The sequence below is a fragment of the Xiphophorus couchianus genome, chromosome 2, assembly GCF_001444195.1.
Source record: "Xiphophorus couchianus chromosome 2, X_couchianus-1.0, whole genome shotgun sequence".
NCBI classification, from domain to species: Eukaryota; Metazoa; Chordata; class Actinopteri; order Cyprinodontiformes; family Poeciliidae; genus Xiphophorus; species Xiphophorus couchianus.
This window is the reverse complement of record NC_040229.1, coordinates 139092-164955: the sequence shown is the minus strand read 5'-3', so window position 1 is coordinate 164955 and position 25864 is coordinate 139092. Positions and strand designations below refer to the sequence as shown.

Genomic DNA, 25864 nt, shown 5'->3' with positions numbered 1-25864 from the left:
CCAGAAATAAATGTGACGACACATAAATCCATCAAATCACAGGTTCGACATGTTTGTGCTCTGAGGACCGGCATTCATTACATTCTGTTCAAGACACAAGACCCTCGAGGTTTTGTCTCTCATTCTCCAAGGTTGTTTCGCTCAGTTTAGTAGAGCAGGGGTGTAAAAACGTTTTGTCACATGGGCCAAAAAATAGCAACCCCAACCTAAAATCAAGTAAATAAAGAAGTCTGATTTTATTTATTTATTTTCAAAATGAATATTTACTTTAGATCCAAAACTTGACATAGATTTATATGATGGTGTATTAGGCCATTGTAGATATAGAAAAAATTAAACTCAAATAAAAAAAGTAGTAAATTTCCACCAAAAAGGTTAGAAATTGAGATTAATCTGAAGAATTTTCTAGAAAAATTTGTGAAAATATTTGACTTGGAATTTTTCAAAATTTTTTTTTTTACATTTCAATCATTAAAATTTCTAAGTTTATTGTGGAAATTTTGAATTTCTTGGTGGAAACTTGCAGCTTTTCTAAAAAGATAATCTACAACTAGTCTATTGGATTTTGCACCTGTGCTATAATAAAAGAAAGACAAATTTGTAACAATTTTGAATTGCAATTGGGAGCCACATAGAATCAGTCCATGGCCCACACATGGCCCCTGGGCCACACTTTGGACACCACTGCTGTAGGGACCATGACTGTAATGCACATAATAAACTGAAAAGCCTAAAACCTGAACAGCTGTGTAGATTTTAGCTCTTCAGAAGATATTTTTACTGAATGTGTAACTGGGTTTTATTTTAACAAGATGTGAAGTTTGTCAAAATTTGTCCGTTTGTTCTTTGATTTTGTTTTGTTCAGTTGTTTCTCCAGACATTAATTCTGTTCCGCTGCTCTTGACGGTTGGTGGTTACCATGGTAACCTGTAACTGACAGCCCCGCCCCCTTTTTCTGTTGCAGTTGGTAACTGTGGTATTTGTTAGGATCAGCTCTGTTTTCTATACAAATGTTATATTTTAACATATATTTTAGACAAATTTAATCTTACACAGTGTTTCATTAGCAATTTTGCTATGTTTTGTATATGTCATTATTAATGTTGTGCATTTTAGATGTGTTTAATTTACAATTGTTAGCCGCTGTTAGCTGTTACTAGCTGCTCATTGGGAGATACTGCTCTGTAGTTTATTATATTTTACTTAATGTATTGGGGCAGAAGCTGCTGGTCTGATGTTAATTACCAACTTCATTTCTTCTTTTGTTAGAATGAATGGGGTGTACGTGAGTGTGTCTGTTGTGAATTCAACCTACTGGACCTGAGACGAACATAGAAAGATTAAAAATGCACATTCTTAGAGATTAATACACATTCAAATTCTGCAAAATGCGGAATCAACTAACAGACCTTTGCTGAACACCAAGCTCACACTCTGATAACAAAAATAGAGCAGAGGAAGACCATTGTCGGGTAGCTGTTTCCTCAATTCTTAAAGTAACTTAAGACAGTTACCAGAAGATGACTCGTGAAAAACCTGCTGCCCTTTTGGACCTCAGTCCATTTTATAAACATCCAACAGTCTAAATTGATGGTGAGCAGAGGAGGGTAGAGTACCCAAAACATTTACTGAACTAAGAGCAGCACTACTTCAACAATTGTTTACTCAAGTAAAAGTAAAAAGTAGCCATCCAAGAAATTACTCAAGCAGGAGTGAAAAAGTATTTGGTGAAAAGATTTCTCCAGTACAGAGTAACTGATCAAAACGTAAGCAGACAGACCAAAATATAAAGTAACATGGAAATGTTGCCATTTTAAGGACGATAATGACAATAATTCATATACGTAAAAAATAAAATCAGACAAAATAAGTATTATTACTAATAACAATGATAATATAGCTATTGTTAATAATAAAAAATAGTTATTAATAAAGTAATATAATTATTAGTAATAATAATGACTAATGATCAGATTCCCCAAATTAGAAGTAATAATTATATAACAATAATAATAACTGGCATTATTATCATTTTCTAGTTATTAGTATTAATTATACTATTACAACTACTACTACTACTACTACTAATAATAATAATAATAATAACCACTACTACTACAATAATATTGATGTAATAAACGTGAATAAATGTAATAATAAATGTTCTGTTACAGGATGTAATTCTATGCTGTGACAAAAATCCTTGCTTTAAAATAAAGCAGAAGTTACCCCATTTTATGGCGCAAACAATGACTTTATTTTAAAAAGTAACTTAATAACATTTTCTTTTTTCCTCATTTTAGATGTATATCGATTTAATCTACTGTTATCAATAAACTCAGCGGGTTGTCATGAATAAATTAAGCAACTTTAATAAAGAGCTACTTTTATTTTGAAGCTGTAACCGGAAGTTGTGTAGCTGTAAAACCTGCTCTTATTCGGAAGACAGGACGGAAACACTGCATTGAATCCGTGCTGCTGTTTATCGGGTTCAACCCCTCCGTCTCGGAATGAGCCAGTGTTGATGTCCGGCGCCGGGCCCGTTTAGCCGCCGTCACCCCGCCGTGCCTTCGTGATCCTGGCGGGCCCGAACCACCCGCCATGGCCTCGGCGTTCCCCCGCTGCACATCTGTCAGACTCCCCATGTCTGTCGCCGCCATCCTTCTGCTGATGTCGGTGACCGCTGTGCAGTCCTCCCAAGGGGACAAGGAGCCGGTGTACCGGGACTGCGTGAAGCTGTGTGTCCGGACGAACTGCACCGGAGCCCGGCTGCTGGGTTTCGAGTCCAGCCAGCCGCACTACATGGCGCTGACAGGTGAGCTGTTGCTGGCAGGTGATGGAGAAGCTAGCCTAGCTTGTTAGCTTTCTAACATTCAGCACCATTATAACTACGAGTTAACATTTTATAAACTAGTTCAAGTAGGTTTTTATTAATTCCTCACTTGTTTTGTTAGTTTAATCCTTTTCATTTTCCCTAAAGTCCTTCAGGTAATATCTAGCAGGTTCGAACTACAAAACGTGACAAACTTGTTTTTCTGGTACAGAAACACTGTTCAGCTATTGGGTTCCTTGACCGATTTTAAACAGGTTTCCACAGGATTTATCATCATTTTCTCCTTATTTTTTCTTAAAATTTGATGTGATTATTTTTTTCAACTGTATGAGTTTGGTTAAATATTTTGGGAATCATCATACAAGATACCTAAAATACTCCAAAGCCTCTCAAAAATAAAAATAATAAAATAATTAACGGAGGTGGGCAGAGTACCCAAAAATTGTACTCAGGTAAAAGTAGCACTACTTCATAATAAAATTACTCAAGCAAAAAAAGTACATTGTAGTAAAAATACACTTAAAAGAATTCTTTTTTTCAAAAAAGTTACTCAGGTAAATGTAATTGAGTAAATGTGACTAGTTACAACCCAAATCTGATAACTAATAACTAAGAAAACAAAAGAAATAATTCCCAACTCTAGCTGAGTTAAATTAGCAAAATATAGGTTTATTTACGACGTGGAAAATTAGGGCAAAGTAAGGAATAAAAGTAGTAAGTATTAGTAAAAGTAGTAATCATATTGAGAAAAATACAAAAAAAGGTTAAACTAATAATTATTTAAAACATGTATTAAATGTATCTAGGCAGGGACCACAATGAGATGCTTTTCATTGTGTTTAGAAAAAATAATGAATCTATTAAATTTTTTAAAGCGTTTAGAATTAATTTCAAAAGGCTGCAGAATGTACATTTAAAAAAAATGAAATTAATTGTCAGAATAATGCACTTCATTGTCTTCTCTGCGCCGCAGGTTGGACGTGTCGGGACGACTGTAGATACCAGTGCATGTGGACCACTGTTGGACTTTACCAGGCTGAAGGATACACAGTTCCACAGTTCCACGGAAAGGTTTGTCTTAACACTGCAAAAAAACTGTAAATATTAGAGTATTTTTGGTCTAGTTTCTTCTGCAAACATCTAGGAAAACTTGAAATAACACAAAAAAAAACTTAGCAGCTTGTTTAGAGTCAGTAAAACAAGTTTTGGTTCCACAGGCAGATTATTTTACCCATAGGAAAACGTGAAATAACACAAAATTAATATTCAGGTAACTTTTCGTCAAGATGGGGAGTTTGTTTTAAGGCAGTAATTATATTATTATATATTATATATTGACTAAAAAATAACTAGTTCCACTGGCAGATAATTTTACTACTAAGACATTTTCCCTTGTTCTTCTATGTGAAACAATCTGCCAGTGGAACTAGTACTTGGTTGCTAGGTAACAGGATGGCCTTGGCAGGTGTTGCTAGGTAACGGCGAAATGCCAGTTGATTATGAAATAATTTTCCAGTGGAACTAGAACTTTTTCAGCAATATTAAGGAATTATTCCCTTAAAACAAGCTGCTATGTCTTGATGAAAAGTTACCTTTACATTAGTTTTGTCTTATTTCAAGTTTTCAAAGATATTTACTCTTGAAAGTAGATCAAAAGTACTTGGTAACATTTGTATTTTTTTGCAGTGAATCGTCTTAGACCTGAAATTACTGAGGACTTCTAACCAAAAAATCCTTCTGGATCATCATTGATATTATAAAACATGGAGTCAGATTTAAGATTTTTTGTCTTGCAGTGGCCGTTTGTGCGCATCTTGTGCTTCGAGGAACCTGCATCTGCGCTGGCGTCTCTGCTGAATGGCTTGGCCTGCCTGCTGATGATGCTGCGCTACCGGAGCACGGTGCCACGCCAGAGCCCCATGTACCACACCATCAACGCCTTCTCTCTGGTGAGAGCCGGGAGAACTACAGATAGGGCTGGGCGGTAAAATGGTTTGATCCATTTATCACATTTTTAGTTTTTGAAGATTTAATTTATGAAAAATATGGATTTTATGTGTTACACCAACACAAAGTAGAGGATTATTGTGAAATGGAAAGAAAAAATATTTTTTTACACATAAACTGAAATATTTTATAAATTAATACATTTTTTGAAAAATCTGATTTTTTTTATTTTTTTACCAATTGACTCTTTGTCACCATGGCGGCCATCTTGTTTTACAGCTTCTATTACTTCTTAATATTACAAGAATGCAGTCATAGTAATGCTGTAATAAAGTTTTGTAACAATAAAGTCCAAGTCCTTAAAGCGTCAATATTACCAGAATAAAGTGGTTATATTTGGTGAATGAAGTAATAATTTTATCAGAACTTCTACACAAAAAATAACAGTAAATAAAATGAAGAATGTTGAACATTGTGTGAAGTTATTGTTTGGTTTCGGTCTTACAAAAAAAAAGGCAATTCTTCAAATTTGAGTAACTGAGTCTGTTTTGAAGGGAGAATCACAAACTGAGCTGCTCATGTTAGATCTTAATAACTAGAAGCTTTTTTCATTAAAACAACTTTCTTGTAGTTTTCTGGTAAAATCGCATCTTTACTCTGCTAATATCATGCCTATATTCTCATAATTAAACAAATATTCTCGCAGGCCATTGTATGTACAACTCACAGAAGGGCTGATTGAAATAAAAGAGTCTGTTTGAAAATATTTCCAATTTATTATTTTAGAAAATAACTCAATAAAAAGTATAAAGTGTATCTGGCATTAAAGAACAGATTAAATTTCTTCATTTTCTTTTGTTTTGTTGTTCAGGTGTCACTGAATGCTTGGTTCTGGTCTACAGTGTTTCACACCCGGGACACATTTCTCACGGAGGTAATGCTTGAAATCATACATTGAAATGTTAAAACACAGATATAAAACTTGTGTCGTTAAAGGATTTATCTGGAGCAATCCGTAAAAAATATTCTGTTTAACTGCTAAGCTAATCATTAATACCCTAATATCTTCACTGGCACATTGTTGAGGTCTTTCCTGTTTGTTTTTCAGTAAAGTGCAGATCTTGATATTAGTTTACCTCGTCTGAAAATTAATGTTATTAATTTAAAATCGTCTTGTACTTCAGAAAATGGACTATTTCTGTGCAACAGCAGTGATTCTTTACTCCATCTACCTGTGCTGCGTCAGGTGAGCCGATGGTTTAATTCTGCAGGAAGTCCTTGAAATTGCTCGAATTTCAATATTAGGTGTTTTCAAGGTTTGGAAAGTTCTTGGTTTTTGTATAAAGTCTTTGGAAGTCTTAAATATTCAAACTCTGAACTTCTCTTATTTTAGGTTAGTTAGAATTAATTTATATATGCTAAATACCAGAAATCTTGGCAAGAATTTTTTTTTAGAGATTTTATTCTTCACTTTCTTTGCACGTTAACACGATTTGTTTGGATTGTTTCAGTGTAATTAGTTTTTATTATTTCTAATGGCTCAAAGACTTATTTATCTATGTAATTGAAGTAAAAGTTAGCTTGTATTTTATGTGTTCAACAAATGAAATTGGAGTATTTTTTTGTTAATTTTGTCTTTAGTTCTCGGAGCAGACAATTGGGTTTGAGAGACATTTCAAACCATAAAATGTAGTTTTTTCTTTAGTTTACACAGGAATATAAAATCAATCTATAACAAGACATTATTAACAACAGCAATAAATTATACTTTATATTTATTAGTTTAAAAAAAAATTATATTTAACTCCAAAGTACCTTGAAAAGTGCTTGAATTTTACTGTCATTAACCCAGCTTGAAGTAGAATGAAACTATTGTAAGATCTTTTATTACATTATATCTGCTGTTAATATTATCTCAGTTGTTACTGTATATTTGCTCACATTGCAACGTTCTCCCTCCTGTCCAGGACTTTGGGTTTAAGGCGGCCGGGTGTGTCCAGCATGGTGGGCGCTCTGCTCATCCTGGCCTTCACCTCCCACGTCTCCTACCTGACGTTCATCAGATTTGACTATGGATACAACATGGCCGCCAACGTGTCCATCGGTACAACACACACCCAATGAATCAGGTTTCCATTGAGAGTTTCATGAGGTGGTTCCGGTTGTACTACTGTTGGTTGGATTTTTTCCACATTTTATGGTTTTATAAAGGATTAGGATTAGGATTTTGTGAGATAGACCAACACAAATTGGATTTTTTTTATTTTTATTTTTTACCCCTCCAGGGGGTCTTTTTTGTGGGCTCTAGTTTCCCTTATATGACAGTAGGCTGACAGGAAACGGGGAAGGAGAGGGGGGAAGACATGCGGCAAATGTCGTCGGGTCCGGGAGTCGAACCCGCGACGGCCGCATCGAGGACTCAAGGCCTTCAAATACGCTACGCCACCACGGCACGCCCCACAAATTGGATTTAAGTTGGGAGGACAGTTATGGTTTTAAAATTAATAAAAAGAAAATCTCTGATTTTTTTTCTTGCATACCAAATTTACAACAGTGTATTAGGGTTATTATAGGTAGAAATAAAGGAGTTAATTTCTGACAAAAAATGTAAAATTTTTCTTGAGGGAACAAGGAAATTTCAGAGCTTCAAAAATTTGAAAAAAAATCAGAATTTTTAAAATAAATTTCACAAATTTTGTGCAAAATCTTGGAAATTCAAAAGTCAAAAATGTTTGACTTTTGGAAATTTTCTGAGTTTGAAAAGTTGAAAGTTTCCTACTTTTGAAGATTAATTTTCTGCGTTTTTTTTTTCTTTCCAAGTTTAATCTCAAAATTTCCGATTATTTTATTATTTTCCGATTATTATTTCAACTTGTGTAGTTTTTGCTTTAAATATCTAACTAGTAACGTGACCGTTCCTGTTTTATCCCCTCCTTACTCCACGTCATTGTTTTTATTTTTTAGCAGTTATGAGGCAAAGTGGCGGTACATTAAACTGCAGCTGTGGCAGTTACTCAACAGGTCGTTGCTAGGTAACCAAAGAATCAGTTGAGTTGCTAGGTAACCGAAGCGTAAACTAGGTTGATTCTACCAACCAAGCTCAGCTGGCCGAAGTTTTGATTATATTTCATATATTAAATATTGAATATTCTATCAGATGTATTATCTATTGATATTGATCATGTGTCTATTGTGATACTATGTTGTTGTTTATTGATTGATTGAAGAATGGATGTAGCGCAGCAGCATTTTGTGTTTTTTTGTGGTTTTTCTGTCTCTGCAGGCATGGTGAACATGCTGTGGTGGTTCTGTTGGTGCTGGCAGAACCGGCGGACTCTCCCCTACTGGTGGAAGTGTGGCCTGGTGGTTCTGCTGCTTCATGGCCTGGCCCTGCTGGAGCTGCTGGACTTCCCGCCGCTGCTCTGGATCCTAGACGCCCACGCTGTGTGGCACCTCAGCACCATCCCAGTGCACTTCCTTTTCTACAGGTTGGTTTCTAGAGCTTCATAGGAAAGTTTGGGCTCAATTTCTTTTAAAATTGTTGACCTTCTGACAGCATATTCTCTTTAAAATGATAATATACTGTATGAACATATAACTCTAGAATTACTACACCATCTTTACCGCAACTGTTCCAAAACTAGCAAAATGCTCAAAATGATAACAAGTTACATTTACTTCAGTAAGTTTTGGGAAAACATTTACTTTTTACTTTTACTTGAGTAATTTTATTATGAAGTATTGATACTGTTACTTGAGTAAGATTCCTGGATACTCTACGCACTTTGAGTAACTTCACTGAATGTGAAACAAATTTGTTTTAACCAAAAATTCAGCAGACACACAGTTTCTGTTGAAGTTTAATAATGAAAGAAATTAATTTGGGAAAAATGTTTCTTTTGCCTAATTTTTTGTTATTTTGTTATTTATATCAATTATTTTCATTTTGAACTTTAAAATACCAAAATTTTGGTCCATTGGATAATTTTTAAATAATAAATGATTGATCTTTTGATCAGTTACTCAATACTAGGATAGACTTTCTACCAAACTTATTAACTACCAAAAAGTTATTAAGTTAAGTAATGATTTATTAGTTGAATTTATTATTTTAATTAAATTAGCACACATTTATTTAACAACTTATTTGTTAAATTTTGTCACATTTGTGACTCCATAACTTGGAACCAACAATATTTGAATGTCAAGATTTATATGAATATTAGTTGAAATCAAAATTCTAATTATTACCTGATTTTGGTTTTGTTTCTCCCCCAGTTTCCTGATAGATGACAGCCTCTATTTACTGAACACAGAGAAGTTGGGGGTTAAAGTTGAGTAGGAGGAGCGGCGCGCCTCTTCATCGCTCACAGAAGCCGCTCCGCCTCCCAGATGACGCCGCTCACCACACCTCTGACTCGCATCAAAGTACACTTCGTTTACATATTCTTTATTTAACATCCATATATGTTTTACTTTGCCTTGCACTGTCATGTGTGCTACAGTCTTATCACAACTGCACATTTTGAGACACGTTCAAGGGGGGAAGTACTTGAAAAGAGAAAGAAATGCCTGAAATGAATGAATGAAATAAATCCCTTCACCTCTGAGAGAGAAATCTGCAGCAGCGGCGACCAAAATTGGCGGCAGGTTGGTTTTGTCAGCGCAGTGCCTGAAACGGGCCGCTGGACTCAGAGCGGTTCCCTCATATGGAGCCGCTGACTGTTCTGTTCTGGAAAGGTGGGGAAGCCCATTCCAGCTGACAGCTTCTTTTTTTTTTCTCACTGTCACACCTTTACTTTTGTGCCTCTCTTGTTTCCATAGCTGCTTTTGTTTGCTCTTGTTTCTGTTTTTATCATCGGCCTTGTTTGATTTTGACCAGTGTTTCGCTCAGTTTTGCCTTTATTTTGATCTTTTTTATTATTTTTTTCTGTGGGATATATTGTCATTCACCTGGACTGCCTTTTAGAGTGAGAAAAGATTGATGTGGGAGAACACAAAGCAAGGAAAGTTGCTGTGACTTTGTCCAAATTCTGTGGTTTAGATGGTGTGAGTGAAATTCAGTGCTCCAATGCTTATTTTCCGATTTATTATTTAATGTTTTTCTAAACTAAATCTTACCAAGCATGTCTAGTGCAAATATCTTAGTAGACTTAAAATAAAACAAAACTAGCTTATAAATAACTTTTCAGCAAGATATAGGAGCTTGTTTTGAGTAAACAAGTCTGTAATATTATTAAAAACAAACACTAGTTACACTGTCAGATTTTTTAACTAATAAGATATTTTTCTTAATATAAGTGAAATAATTTACCAATGGAACTAATATTTTTTTCATCAATATTAAGGGATTTCTGACTCAAAACAAGCTCCTAAATCATGCTTAAAAGCCAATTATGAGTTAGTTTGTCGTATTTCAAGTGGTCTAAACACCAAATACTAGACCAGGGGTGTCCAAAGTGTGGCCCGGGGGCCATTTCTGGCCCTTGGGTTGATTTTGTGTGGCACAAATTTGGCCATCCAACACTTTTTGTAATTTTTTTAGGCTATTTTTCATGGAAAGTTTATATCTCCTTAAACAGAACATGTTAAGTACAACACAAATATTTTTTTTATTTTTTTTATCCTTTTTTAATTATTATTTTGTTGTTGGTTGTGCCACAAACATCCTGTGTGTTTTTCCTCCAAAACAGACTTTAGCACACCCATCCATTACATTTAGCTAAATACAGCAAAGGTTGTAAAAGAAAATAATTATTTTTATTGCTGGGAATAAAATAAAAACATTTTATGGGTTTATAAAATGAAAAATAATGAGTACAAAAAGTTAAATAACTGTAAACAATACGGCAAATGTAATACATTAACATGAGGTAAAATTGAAAAAATTCACAATAATATTTTTGCATATTTAATTGGGGTGGGGAAAAAGAGAAAATTTTGGCCCCTGGATATTTCCAAAGTCTCTGTGTAAAAAGTTTGGACCCTGCTGTAAGAGACCAAAAATACTTGGTAACATTTTGTGTTTTTGCAGTGAATATTTCCTTCCTGCATTCATGTTTGCCTCACACTTCTCCTCCATCAGCATGCTTCTTGCAGATATTCTTTATTTTATTTTTCTTTCCATTTGAAGTGAAAAATGAACTCACTCCCTCCCACATGTGCACTTTATCAGCCGAGCGTCCATTTAAACGCGTTCACGCCTTTTTGTGAGAACACAGACAGTGAGGAGCGCGGGTTTGTTTACACGCTGCCTTTTCTGGACGTTTTGTTGTTTTTGCCATTAAAAGCCGAATGCCTGTCTGTGTGTAAGAGAGCGATCAACTGAACTTTGGGAGCCAAAGAAAACCTCAGAGGAGCTGCTGATTAAAAACTGCTTCAAAGGTTAAAAAGAAAATATTAGATTCCCTGGATGGCTGGAAGTGCCTGAACACAATAAATAAATATGTGATAACTTAAATATAAAACTGAATCCAATGTATTGGATTCATAAATAAACATCTTCATAATTAATTATTATGAATATTAAGAATCTTATTTTTTTCTGTTTTTAATCAATATTATTTTGTTTTTGTTGATCAGTGAATCATTAAATCAATGAAACCGCATTTCTATTGACAATACAATTGTGGAATTTGATGTTTCAAAAATAAATTTGCTTAATGGAAACTTGTTTTTTGATACGTTTTGGTGATGCGCTGATTATTAAAAATGTTTTATTTATTTTTTTGACTACTGAAATTGGTTTATTTTACAAAACTGCAATGAAAAAATTTTTTTGTTTCATCAAATGATCAACAACTGAATGTTTCCACTGGCACAAACCACGAAGAAGAAAACAGGAAGTAGCTGGAGGATGACGCTGCGGTTTAAATTTCTTATGTAATGAAATTGTAAAAATGTTTTTTCAACATTAGCTGGATGTTGCCAAAGTTTTTCTCACATTTGTAAAGGAAACACAGCTGCAGAAGAAGTCTAACATCTGATTGATTAACATAAACAAGTTAATTTAGTGTTTATTTACCTTCTATATCATTAAGGGACATAATTTAAGAAATCTTTATTTATCTTAAAGATTACTTATAATTAGTAATACTATTTTTATAATTATTTAATTTCTTATTTTACAGTTTTCTGCTTCAGTACATCAAGGATGTCTCTTGAATGTGGGCGGGGCTAAATTAAGTTGCGCTGATTGGTCAAAGGTTTTGTAGGTCAACCAATCAGAAGTCAGTTGGATAGTAGCGCATAATCTATGAAATATAATCAATAAAAAAAGTCCACATTTCTCCAGAAGTTAATGAGTTAATGACATTTTAATTACTATTTAAAATAAATTATCACATATTTATTTAACGGCTAAGTTACTGATAAAATTGTCACTTTTGTGACTCCATAACTTGGATCCAACAATATTTGAATGTCGAAATTAAAGAAATTTATATAACTATTTGTTGAAATCAAACTTTACTAAAAATATATAGATGTATTTGTGAAATTATAAATAAATAGTAAAAAAACACACATACAAAAAAACCGTTTTTAAAAGGTGAAAACCTTGAAAGCGGCTCTGAGGTAATAATTCCCATAAATCATCTGTCTTCCTCAGTAGTAAACACGTCTCTCTGCTGCCCCCTGCCTGCTGCCCTGTGCAACATCACCTCTCCCACTGAGCGCACTTTCAACAACCTCATATCAGATATTTGACCAAAAAACTACAAAAATATGGATGTGGTTTAAATAAAAAGTGTGTGTTGATAAGAAACAGAGTTGTGTTTTTATTCTGTAAATAATTAGGAGCAGTTAATTATTGATTAACGGAGAGATTCTGGCTGAACTTTACAAAGACGGTAAGTTTAAAATGCCTTAAGTTTCTCGTAATTTATTGATTTTCTTCATATAATTATTATAAAAATGATAAAGATGATGCATGAGAATCTAAGCAAATTAAAAAATAATTAAAAAGTTACTTATTTTTAGTAATATTGTTCAAAATATAAACATATAAAACAGGTTTACTAACTGTGATATTGTTTGATGATTCTGGCTTTCAGAAAATAAAAAATTAAAGTGATTACATAAGACAAATAAAAAGGCATTTTAACTCGGAAATAATGGCTTACAGAAAATATATGCATTAATTTAAATGGCTTAACTTGTAATTCAACATTTGAAGTCCATATTTTAAATTTAACTGCTTCACAGTCCTTTCTGTTGTTTTTTATTTTCTGCTTTTGCAACTTTTCCTTTAACAATCAGCATACTTTTTCCTTCCACTGAAATTCCCATTAATTTGCTTGGATACATTAACACGTAAACATATTGCTTCTTTAGCGCTTGTTAGTGTCTTTTTCTAAGCCAAGGAAACAAAATTAACACAAAATAACTCTTGAAATGTCTCACTTTGTGCATGAAGGATGCACAAATTTCCATTTTTGAATTTAATTACTGGAATAATTTCAGTGAGATTTGAATGCATTCACACCTGTAGTACTAATTAACATGAAACCTTTAAAGGTTATTTAATGCTGACATTTTTGTGGAAATTGTTTAAGTTTAGTCTGTGATTCTTCCTGTTATCAACTCAGATGTTTTATAAAGGTTGTTCATTTAACATATAGAATGAAATATATAAGATTTTCTACATATTAAGGATTTGTTTACTTAGGACAAGCTCCTGTATCTTGCTAAAAAGTTACATGTAAGTTAGTTTGGTCTTAATTCAAGTGAACTTAGATCATTTCACTACAAACAAGGGAAAAATACTTGGTAAAATTTTGTCGTTTTGCAGTGCAAAGATGATAATAAATTGTTTAATTTCTCAGAAAAATAGCTGACCTTTTGTGAAAAAGTAACAGCTGTTTTCCCCCACTCTTCCTGGCAGAATTGGTTTTGTCTTCAAGCAATAGCAACCTGATCACTGCTAGTATAATCCAAATCTTACCGAGTATTTTTGGTGTAGTTTCTAGTGAAAATGTCTCAGAACGACATAAATAAGACAAAACTAACGTACAAGTAACTTGTTAGCAAAATATAGTAGTTTGTTGTAAGAAACAACCTAATATTGATGAAAAAGTTCGCAGATCACTTGCTTGACACTTTGCCGTTACCTAGCAACACCTGCCAAGCTGAGCCTGTCGCCTAGCAACCAAATTCTTGTCCCACTGGCAGATTATTGAATTTATAACAAAGCATTTGTTTAAAAAAGTTTTTTAAGTGGAGCTAGAACGTTTTTCTAAATATTAATGAGATATTTACATAAAACAAGCTACTATAACTTACTAAAATGTTAATTTTGTCTTATTTTCAGTGTACTGAGATATTTTCACTAGAAATTAGAGCATGAATACCTGGTAAATTGTTTATTCTTTTGCAGTGATCATGTTGCTGATGCTTGAATACGAAACCAATTCTGACAAGTAGAGACAAGTAGGGGGGGAAACAGATTTAGTATTCAGTTACGTTTTCACACAGCAAAGCTGTTTTTCTGTAAGAAACGTAATCATTTATTATCGTCTTTGCGTTGCAAAAACACATTTTACCAAGTATTTTGGCCTTATTTCTGGTAAAATACCATAGTCCATGTAACATTAGACAAAACTAAATTACACGTAACTTGTTTTATGTAAATAATTCTTTAATATTGGTGAACAAATACTAGTTCTGTCTTTTTATTTGTGGTATTTTTTGTCTTTCGTTGTTGCTTATTAATGAGAAATTATAAAGTACGAAAGAAATGGGTAAAAATATCTTGTTAGAAGTGAAATAATCTGAAACTAGCATGAAAATATTGACTTTGTCTTATTTAAAGAGTACTAAAATGATAAATGATTGGTAATATTTGCATTTTTTTGCAGTGTAAAGCTCAAGTAATTAATTTCCCTGCTTGAAAGACGATCTAATGTCATAATTCAGCCACATTTTCTGCAGAATAACTGCATCTCATCCTGTGGAAACAGCAGGATTGTTTTGAGAGGGGAGCTTTTTGTTCTGGAAGCGGTGCAGGAGGCCGGACTCTGACCCGGCCGGCGGTGGGAGGGGGGATCGGACCGCCTGCGATGAATGGAGCTGATTCTTCCTCCTCCGACTCCTGATCTCCTGCCACGACTGCAGAGCCTGAGAAAGCTGATGGAAATGTGAAGACGCTGCCACAGGAGAACAACTGTCTGAAGCTAATATGGTAAAACCTCCCTCAGTTTTAAATGATAAAACTGCAACTTTACAGTCCCGTGTTTCCTGAATGGATCCCACGCACTGCAAAAACACAAAATGTTGCCAAGTGTTTTGATCTCTCTAGAACAAATATCTTAGTTCACTTGAAATATGACAAAACAAAATTAAAAACAACTTTTCAGCAAAGAAAGGGAGCTTGTTTTAACTTCATATTGATGAAAAAACATTTGTTAAACTGGCAGATTATTTCACTTAAAACATTATTCCCACAATTTAAGTAATCTGCCAGTTGAACTAGAACTTTTTCATCAATACAAAGGAAATATATTCTTAAAACAAGCTGTTTTGTGATGAAGTTAATTTTGTCTCATTTCAAGCGTACTAAGATATTTGCACTTGAAACTAGACCAGAAATGCTTTGTAAGATTTGTATTTATTTTTTTATTTTCATCTTTTGCAGTGCAGCACATTGGGCTATTGATGGAGAACAATGGAGGAGGAAATTTCTGCCTAAAAACTCTGAAATTTTGAGATTTATCTTAGTAATTTTCTAGAAAGAACAAAAGATTGAAATTTTAGGTGTTTTAATATTTACCGAGGTTCAAAGTTTTTAACTTTTGAAGCTCAGAAGTTTCTCAAAATTTCTATTAATCCCCAAATTTATGATTTTTTTTTTTTCTTCTACACAAATTTTCAACTTTTGGAGCTCAAAAATATAAAATTTTCTTAATTTCTGACAATCTCAACATTTTCTCTGGCAAATTTTCAACTTTCCAAACTCAGAAAATTTCAAGGGGTTTTTTTCTCGAAAATTTCTGAGATTATTCTCAAATTTTCTGAGTTTTTAGCCGGAAATTTATTCTTATTTCTTTCTTTTCTTCTGTCCACAGTGACCCTAACATTCCGTCGTACACAGACTTGGGTTTGTAGCATTTTTGTGACGTCATCCTCCTCCTCCTCCTCCTCCTCTTCATCCTCAGCTCTGCTCCACCGTGCAGACAGCCTGCCTGCCTGCAGTGAGGGCGGGCTGATGCTGCCACTCCCCGCTCTGGCCTTCACGGGAGCGCGCCTTCTCTCCTGCGCGCGGTCGCGCTTTTACTACCGACGGGCTCGGACTCCGTGGGAGGAAGTCACTGAGATTGGGAAACGGGCTGCAACTCCGAACCGGGGAAACGAAAACCCAAACTAAACTCAACCTGAGGACGTGAAGGAGACTTTGTCGGATTTATATAGAGCCTATATATATTTTCTAATTATCCAAAGTTTGGGAATATGGACTGAGAGGCGCAGATGGAGGCGGCGAGAAGTTTGTTGCTGGTCGGGGCCGTTTTGCTGGGAGCGTCGGGCGCTTGGAGCCGGGAAGGTGGGTGACTTTTTATCCACTCCAGCGCCTCCGCTGTTCGGGAAGAAGGCGGCGGTGGAGTCGGAACCGGTTGGGTGTTGGTGTCAGAGTTTCCTACGAAACGCAGCGAGATGGATTCTGGTCCGGACCGCATTCCTGCGTGACTCCGCACAGCCAGGCGGTCTCTGCTCTGCTGAGGCTGGCAGGGTTTAGGGAGAGCAGACTGGGAAGGAAAGTCACACCTGTCACGTTGCAAGTCCCGCTGGAGACACAAAACCCCCTGCAGCGCGCTGTGTGACATAAATAAAAACCTCTAGAAATTTATATCTGATAGTTTTGCATCAAATTACAAAGAAGGCTTCTGTTTTCACGCCAGATTTGCAGAACTAATACTTCATGATTTCGATTTTCTTTGCACTTTTACAATTACGCACCAATTTGTGTCGTTTTCTCCGATGAAATCTCAAAATAAACAACAAAACGTGACAAAAATGACTTATTTTTCTGCAAACAAACCAAGAAATCTGCTAACTTTTCGCTACGTTTTCCGCTGCAGGCTGTTTTTTTTTAATCGCAATATTTGTAAATAGCAACAACCCAAAAACACTCACAGGCGGTGCATTGTGTCAGTCAACATCATGACGATGTCAGTTATTCACTTCTGGCCTGAAGGGGACTTTGTCTGACAGAGGGCCACTTGTCGCACTTGCAGCTTGAGCGCCAGCCAGAAAAACAAGAGCTAACTGAAAGTGCAAGCGCAGATTTTCAGAAAAACAAGTGATTTTTATTTTTATTTTTTTTACTATTTCTAGGATTTTATCTGCTCAATTAATTGCATTATGAGTTAAAACAAGCTCAATAATAAAAATGTGCATAATTTATTGTTGTTTTTTAAAACTGGATGATAAAAGTCTTCCTCTTCCTTTAGTATACAGACGTTTATTCATTTTATTTGTTTTGTTTATTTATTTTGTTGTTTGCAGGTCCAGAGTTAAAGTTTCTTTAGAATTTGAAGTTGAGGACGTGTCATTGACCATTATGTTACTGTAAAATGATCCAGCAATATTATCGTTTATGGAAGAAACTGGGACAATTTAAAATTAATTGTGGCAGAAAACGACAAACTAGTGCAAAAGGTGAATCAAAAATCTAAATTTTGATGTTAGTTGTGCAAATCTGGCATGAAAACAAACATCTTTTTTGATGCAATTCTTTAAAAATGTACAAAGTGTCCATATTCTCATAATTGAAGATGCTGTTCTTGAGCAAGAAAATGCAGTTAAAGGTTAAAGTTGGGCGAAATGACTAGTTAGACTTGATCATCTGTGGCAAAACGTAAAAATAATTTTCCACATATTCTCTCCATCCAGTCTGATGAATAATTATCAAAATATTTTATATTTAGATGTGCAAAGTAGGGGGAGTAATACCTTAAGGCACCTGCAGCTGCAATTTCTTTAAAAGTTGGATCTACAAATATTTTCTGAATACAAAATTAATGATCCTTTCTTCAGATTTAAATTTTTACTTTCCATTTTTAAATGGTTTGTGACGTTGTGTTGGTCTGTTTCATAAAAATCAGTTCATTGTGTCACCATAACTAGTTTTGCTGGAAGATAAACTAACAGGACGTTTTCTCATATTTATAAAATAACATTAGCATCTCAAGTTGCTGATTAGAAAAATAAAACAATATTTTTGTTTTATAAGAGAAGTGGTCTCTTTCAAGTAACATAATGGCCAATAAAATACCAATAAACTTTAAATTTTTAATGTTTTTTTAACACTGGAACTGGAAATAATTTTAAATATGCAAAAATGAATAAAGAAAACAATAATTAAAATGAATTATGAAACCTCTGTAAACAAGATTATCCTTCAAAAACAGGCAAGTAAAGACGTTTTCCATCCAGGTTTTGGGAGAAAAGAGAAATAAATGATCCAAATGGAAAATATTGAGCTCATTTTAATTTATCAAGCAGTTAATTGAGTAATTGCTTATTGTATTGGATATAGTCCTAAATATTCCTGGTTTCTGTTGTTCTTGACATTTCTGCAGGAAATGCATCTGCTGAATATCCTCCTTTAGTCATTTTTAGAAATAATATTTGTTTCTTGGATATTTATGGAGTAAAAATAAAGCAGCACATCTCGATTTTTGCACGGACTGAATCAGAAAAGTCGATATTGTGCCGAGTCGGATCAATTTGAAAGCTTTTAAATCTTTTCTATTTTATTTTCCAAACGTTATTGATTTACACTTGTCAATTTTTTTATTAGCGTGCAGAGTTATACATTAAAAGCTTAACAGCTAGCTGGAAAAAAAACAACCTTCTTCTGCTGCGTCCAAAACAAGCTGCACAAACAAAGGCAGCAGCAGTCGCAGGTGAAGTCGGTCCAAATAAAACCGCATTGTTAACAGGAACTGGTTGGTGAACTTCAGCCTGTCGTGTTTATCTTTCTAGGATCGGAGATCAACGTGAGCGCTCCGACTGGTTCCCAGAGTTGGGCAACGCTGCGAGGACCGAGCCTCACTTTCAGTAGGAAAGGTTCCCACAGTTACTGGTTTCTCTCTCCTCTGAGCGGAGGCTCACCAGTCTGGTCTGGGTCAGTGAGGCGACCTCCAGTTTGGGTCAGAGCTTCAGTTTCCACTGAAACTGTGACCCAGATTCTCAACCTGTTAAATCTTCTCTGCTTTGGAGAAATTAACTTTCCGCTTTCACTCTGGTTGAAAAACTGTGGCACAATAATAATAATAAAAAAAAAGATGTTTGTATTTTTAGGGATGCAAGTTGCTGATTAATGAGTTAAGTTTATTTTCTAAAAAGGTTTTCTCTTCTATCAAAATAGCTGACTATCTTTCCGTAACATAAAGAGCTATTATATTTTTTATAACATGCTGAATTAAATTTTAACATTATTTTTGTCAGCTGCATGAAAAACTAACTAAATAAATAGGACATTGTTTTTCCCACATGAATAGACTTGAGACATATTAATAAAATATGGAACCCTTTAGGTTTCTGAACAGAAACGTGTTCATCTTTCCATCAGCTCCCCACAGCATGATGCTGCCACCGCCTGTTTCGCTGTAATGCAGCTCAGTTTGTTTTTGGAACATTTAAAGATGCTTTTGCTCCAAAAGTTTGAAATTGTGACTGAAAAAATCCGAGCATGGAGAGCTGCCTTGATTTCAGCATCCCATTTCGGCTCCTTGCATTTAACAGACTCCGTGAATGTTGTTGTTTACGTCGCACATGCGCACAACGCTGCAGGGCAAGAAGACGATTCTTTGACGTGCCGTCCTCGGCCGCGGCGGGACGATCCCGTTAACAAATTCAAACCTAGACATGAAGGTGTTATGAATTTAGTGCAGGGAGGAAAAATGGCGCAGAAAAACCTTTTTCTACGCCACGCGCAGACTCGTTGTCGTAGCAACTGACAACAAAACCACGAATGTTTTACAATTAAAGACCGAAAAAAACTCGGAAATATGTCAAACAGACAGAGAGCAGAACATTCAGTTCGTTACAGTTTAATGTTTTTAGGCTGGATGTTTGTTTTGCGATTATTAAGTGATCGTTGTGGTTGATTAGCTACCGCTGCTATTAGCTAAGCTAACACAGCGGCGGTTGATTAGCTAATTTAAACACCTGCTCTACTGATGATCTGTCAGTTGGTTTGCAGGTTGTCTTTAAAAACAAACAAAAAAACAAAAACTTTTAAACTTTTTTTTTTGTCAGGGAAGCATGACCTACTTCTCTCTCCTTCTCTTTCTCAATCAAAACTTTTCCTGACCTTGTTATCTAGTTGTCTTAATGTTGAAAATTAGTAGCATTTAGTGCAGCCAGACATCCACTTTCTTAAAGCCACAGTATTTAACTTTTATTTTAAAAAAATATGTTTTTTAGGGTATTATCGCTGTCAGTCATGCTCATGTACACACTCCCGCTCGCTCTATGCTACGCTACAGGCAGCTTTTACCCTATAGCAGAGTCTGCCAGGACTGCTAACTCTAGCTAACACAGTCACCAATTACAGCTAATAAGCAATTTTTATGTAACATGTTTCTCTGCCATTAACACATTGAGCAGCATGTGTATGAGCTTGATTAACAGCACACTCCTCCTGACGCTGATTGTTTTTTTTGACTATACATTTCTGCAGAAGACATCAGCACCTCTGGCTTCATCTTTTCACAGATTACCTGTCTCATATTATATTGTCACGGCATGGTGACAGATTTATCAAATATTTAAAAATATATTATTTTTTTTACAAAGTTACATACTGCCACTTTAAGTGATTAAATGTATAAAATTGAAATAATCTGATTATAATGCCAATAGCAGGTGATATATCTGAGAAAAATCAAATATTGGACTATATCCAGGTGAAAAAGGTTGTTTTTAATTTCCCAGCCAGGCTAACGTTTTGTGATTATTGGTTCTGAACTCTTCAAAACCAATAAACTGTGTGGTAAAACAGTAATAACCAGTGTTTTCCTCAGACTCTTTTATCTGCAGATCCTGTCCTGCTTTCACTCTGCTTGTGTAAATCCAGCTCCAGATCCGTCCAGCTGTGCGTTTTGTTTCACGGGATAATGCGGGAGGTTTTCAGGCGCTGCGACCTTTTGTGTGTTGTTGTGATTGTCGTCTTTGCACGTCAGCGCGAACGAGCAAGAAGTTCATATCTGTTGCTCCGCTGCGTACCGTACAGAACAAATCCTGTTCTGCTTGTCTGTTGAGCAATACCTGCCGTCTTCTTCATCACCGACCAGAAGTGAGGTTGTGTAGTTTATGCAAGACCCAATCCTGCAGGTATCAGGTCTGCACAGTGGGATTTTACGTTTGTGAGTTGATAATCTGACAGGGAAAGTCCAGTCGGATCAGTTTGGTTTGTTTTTGCAGATTGAATGCAGCTCTGATTGTTGGTTACGTCACACGACTGGAGCTGCTGCGTGGTGTTTGTGTCGCCGACCGCGTTCGCTCCGGTAAACAACGCGAAGGCACACTCCTTGTGCTAACTGGAACGCTGCCACACACAGGTGTGGCTTCAAACTGGCTTTCAGTTTTCATGCAGGTTCATTAGTTTAGCTCACAAGCAAAACAACCTCTGAGGTCACAATCACAACTCTCACTGCAGAATTAGCCTTGGCAAGAAACTATCAGGGTTTACAGTTTTGCTCTTATTTCATTTAAAGTAATTTAAAAACATTAAACATCTAAACGATGTCTGATTCATGCTGAATTCTCCAGTTTTCCCTTCATAAATATTCTTTATATTGGGTAATAACTAGTTATGTTTACTCAGTTACATTTACTTGGGTAAACAAAAGCATTTTAGGAGTATTTTTTTTACTACATTTTACTACTTACTTTTACTTGAGTAATTTTATTATGAAGTATTTCTACTCTTACTTAAGTAAAATTTCTGGATTTTTTACTCACTGAATTAAAAACAAACATGTTTTAGCCAAACATTCACCAGACACAGACACACACCTGCAGCTTTTGTTTCAGTTTTATGAGTTTTTTTTATTTTCTTTTTAGGCTGATTCTGTTATTTTTTGTGACTTATATAAATTATTGACATTTTAGTCCCTAAAACACCAAAATTTCCACTTAACTTTATATTTTGATCTTCTTGTTTATGTAAATTTTTAGTATGATATGATAATTTGATCAGTTACTCAGTATCGGAGAAAACATTTTACTTACTACGTTTTTTACTCTTAATTGAATAACTTCTTGGACGGCTACGTTTTACTTTAACGTGAGTAAAAATATGCAGAAGTGGTGCTGAAATCTGAGTTTTTCTTTTACCAAAAAATGTTTTTTTTTCTCCTTTTATAATTATAAACGCAGTGGTGGAGAGAGTATTGGCTTGTTTGCTCAGAGTAGGAAAGAGACCCGAACAGAAAGCAGCTGAAACACCAGCCATTAAAAATTCCAATAAGAAAATTAGTTTTCAAATAAATATTTTTCGTTGGACTTTAGCTGCTTTTTCTTTCACTAATTTTCAGTCTAACCATTTTCAGAGGATTATTTCTTCCTTTTTGTTTTGCTCTCATGACTCTGAATCATTCAGACAGAGGAAGCTCTGAATGGACGAGCCTGTGTGGCGTCTAAACTTATCAGATGACTGAACCAGTTTTAAACCGGACCTCAAACAGCTTCATCACACAGAAGATGACACATAAAATAGTATTTCAGTGCCAGGCGGGTCGTTAGTAAAGAGCTGAAATTTTGCCTTTCTGACATTTTCTTTGTTACTCAACATTTATTTCTTCTTTTTTAGGTCAAATATGTCTTAACTTGCTGTTGACTGATGACTAACTGCTGAATATACTCCAAAGAAAACCTTCCATAAAATCAACAGATTTAAACACATGTGAAGTGAACCAAGCAGGTTACAGCCTGGAACCAAAAGAGTTTTCACAAGATTCACAAAGCGAGACAAAATGAGCGCAATTCAACAACCGAATCCAGAACAAATATGAGTTTGTCTTACGGACTGGTGCTTACAGATTTATTTAGACGCTCTGTTTCAATGAACTCTGTCAAATCACGTTAAAATATTTTAGGGTGATTTGACAGAGCTCAGTGAGACAGAACTAAGAGCGATTATATCCAAAGCATTCACACCAGCCCTATTTAGTTCGCTTTAATTGAACTCTAGTTCGTTTGCCTAGAAAGTTCGCATTTGAACTCTGATGCAGACCAAAAATGCGAACTGTGGTCTGCCTAAAAACTTCGGTGTTGGTTTTGTTGAAGTGAACTCTTGTTTGGTTTGAACGCACATGTGAACGCCAAACGGACTAGAAACTGCTCCAAAAGCAGGAAGTGAACTACAGCTCAGGGCATTCTGGGTAAATACAGCCAAAACAAACGCACCAGACTACTACTAGCTGGAGAAAGTATTTTTGGTCTTTGGCAAAAAAAAGGAGGAACTGTTAAAATCTGAGGCTCCATTTTTGTTTACCTTTTGTATCTTCTTCAGAGGTTTTTGTGTTTTTTCCTTCAGTAGTTCTTGGTGCAGCGCCCCCACAGGCGATGGAAGGGAACAGATTTGTTTTGACTCTGCAATGTGGAAGCAACCAACCACAGCTGGAAATGTAGCAAATGTTGAAACTTTGCTCCTTAAACTCAAAATTCGGACTTTTAATCTCAGTAGATTAAAGTCGGAATTCTGTGAAAAAAATCTGAATTTTGAGAATTAGTCAGAATTCTGAGACAAGATAAAATTCGGCAAGAAAAGTCTGAATTTATTTAAAAAAAATAATTTTGTAGCCTAAATCTTATTCCATAAGAAACAAAACACAAACAAACTTTATTTATGTATCTTCTTTAACCAGTAAAATCCCAATGAGATTAAAAATCTCCTTTGCAAGATAATCCTGGCCGAGCAGAAAACGTTTGAAACAAGAAGTGGAAACTTGTAGAGCGGTTTCTGGGAGATTACCCTGTCTGAAAGAGTGAGGCAACAAATCTGAAAGGAGGAGCGGTGGAACGGGTTTGGGTCGACTGATCTGAGCGCAGTGTGAATATTTTAGCGACATGACGGCGGACAATCAGGACACAGTGAGTGATAAAGGCGAGGGGGTGTTTTCGGCGGAGTGGGCAGCTCCTCACAAGGCCGCATATAAACACCCAGGCGTTGCTGAGAGACCTTTGGAGTGCAAACAATGACGGCATAAAGGAAGGTTAAGCCCAAAACTGGAGACACACACGCTTTTTTAGAAATGTGGGAAATTCTGCTTTTTTTTCACCTAATCCCAGGATTATTTTTCGTCTGTTCGAGTCTGTGTCGCAATCCTTCTCGCATCCACGCTGATAAAAATTATTAAAAACAAAAACGGTCTTGGCTGAACATGCAAAATGGTTTTCCACAGTGACTTCACCGAACAAGCCGACGAACAAGATGTTTAATTTGTTCTTTGACGTAAGCTGCAGCTATTGGGTGTGTATTTTTGGCAGACGCGCCGCTAATCACAGACCGTTTGCTGCTGCCAGGCTCTAATATCTCTAATTTCTGCTTTATTGGGAAACCCCTCTTAGCAAAGTTGACATGCAGTGAGCACCGAGGCGTCACAAATGAAGCTTTACACATCACTGACACATCAGCCAATAACCAAACAAACGGCAGAGTCCACTGCACAAAATGCACATTTTACCAAGTATGTTTGGTTTTGTTTCTAGTTGAAATTTCTTAGTGCTTAAAATAAAACTAAACTCATTTAAAAGTAACATTTCAGCAAGATATACTTCTACTGGCAGATTATTTCACTCATAAGAAGATAACAGAATTTAGTTGTACTCTGTATTTTCATGAGCAAAATGTGGATATTTTATGCAGAACGAGTGCAAACTGCAAAAAATACTAATATTTAGTCCAGTTTCTTGTCCAAATATCTTAATACACTTTAAATAAGACAAAACTAACATAAAAGTAAGTTTTCAGCAAGATATAGCTTCTTATAAAGCAATAGTTTTCGATGGAAGAAACTACTATTTCACTTATTTCACAATGAACTGGCATTCCGCCGTTGCCTAGCAACACCAGCCAGGCCCAGCCCGTCACCTAGCAACCCAGTTGTGGCTCCACTGGCAGATTATTTTGGTTTTAAAAATTTCTAGAAAAAAAGTGGAAATTTCTATTCAGAAAGTCCATAATTTGTTAGAGAAAAAAATAGAAATTTTGAGACTAATCAAGACCTCAAAATTTTATTAAAAATTTTTTTAGGAAAAATGTGGAATTTTGATATAAACATTTCTAGAAAAAAAAGATAAACTTATTAATTTGAAAAGTCAAGAATTTGCTATAAAATACTAACTCATTTAGATTAAATAAGCAATTATTATTGATGGAAAACGTACCAGTTCCACTGGCAGATTATATCAGGTATAACGAGACACAGGTTTTAAGTGAAATGAACTAGTTCTTTTTAATAAATATTAAGGAATTATTTAGTGAAAACAAGCTATTATATTTTACTAAAGTGTTACTTGTAAGTTAGTTTTGTTTTATTTCAAGTGAACTAATTTATTTCCTCTACATTTAGACCAAAACTGCTTGTTAAGTTTAATGTTTTGCAGTGTCAGACTTCCTCCTTTGCAGTGGTGTGAGGGTGAGGGGCTCCAGATAGAAAAGCAGGCCGACTGTTGAGGGATTGTTGCCAGAGGAAGCCATTTATAACCTCCAAAGAGGAGGGACTGTCCACTGAGTGACTGCCTGCTAAGGCATGGCAGCTATGCGTCTTCAAAAGCCCCAGAGGAATGCAGCGCTGCGTGACCCTGAATGCAGCGTTGCGTGACCCTGAATGCGGCGCAGTGTGTGACCCTCTGCGGGGAATCTGTGCTCTCAAACACGGCCTTCCTGCAGCGACTCTGTTCTGCAGAGGCAGCGATGGATGCATGCTAACAGTAGCAGGCTGTAACAATGCCAGTCACTTTATTAGCATGCGAGAGTGCGAGGCGTCAGCAGCGGCACATGACTGCTTGGACTGCAGTGAATAGTTGGATATTATGTTTCCAGTGCGATGCAGCCAGTGCCAGAAATATATTTGG

General features: G+C 35.5%; 2 protein-coding genes across 3 annotated transcripts in view; both read left to right on the top strand.

Annotated features, from left to right (window-relative positions):
- The first annotated feature begins 2427 nt into the window (after positions 1 to 2427).
- pgap3 (post-GPI attachment to proteins phospholipase 3) lies at positions 2428 to 9392 on the top strand. Its single transcript, XM_028002968.1, has 8 exons — positions 2428 to 2815; positions 3807 to 3904; positions 4630 to 4782; positions 5652 to 5714; positions 5965 to 6026; positions 6748 to 6884; positions 8064 to 8268; positions 9059 to 9392. Exons 1-8 carry the CDS (start codon positions 2602 to 2604, stop codon positions 9120 to 9122), a joined length of 996 nt encoding a protein of 331 aa, XP_027858769.1. The 5' UTR covers positions 2428 to 2601; the 3' UTR covers positions 9123 to 9392.
- Positions 9393 to 16017: 6625 nt separating this feature from the next.
- erbb2 (erb-b2 receptor tyrosine kinase 2) overlaps positions 16018 to 25864 on the top strand; it is a 29467-nt gene continuing 19620 nt past the window's right edge. The window contains exon 1 of one of the 2 annotated variants that reach the window (XM_028029763.1): positions 16018 to 16316. In XM_028029763.1, the coding sequence (XP_027885564.1) occupies positions 16244 to 16316 (73 nt within the window). In that variant the 5' untranslated portion in view covers positions 16018 to 16243. The remainder of the gene's footprint in view (positions 16317 to 25864) is intronic. The other variant, XM_028029772.1, reaches the window with a different exon arrangement.

What these genes read in the sequence shown, in the direction of transcription:
- pgap3 (XM_028002968.1), top strand. Translation starts at nt 2,602, where the DNA reads ATGGCCTCGGCGTTCCCCCGCTGCACATCTGTCAGACTCCCCATGTCT. An exon ending in GCACTACATGGCGCTGACAG is followed by an intron (nt 2,816 to 3,806) that starts GTGAGCTGTTGC and finishes TCTGCGCCGCAG; the next exon opens with GTTGGACGTGTCGGGACGAC. An exon ending in GTGCACTTCCTTTTCTACAG is followed by an intron (nt 8,269 to 9,058) that starts GTTGGTTTCTAG and finishes TTTCTCCCCCAG; the next exon opens with TTTCCTGATAGATGACAGCC.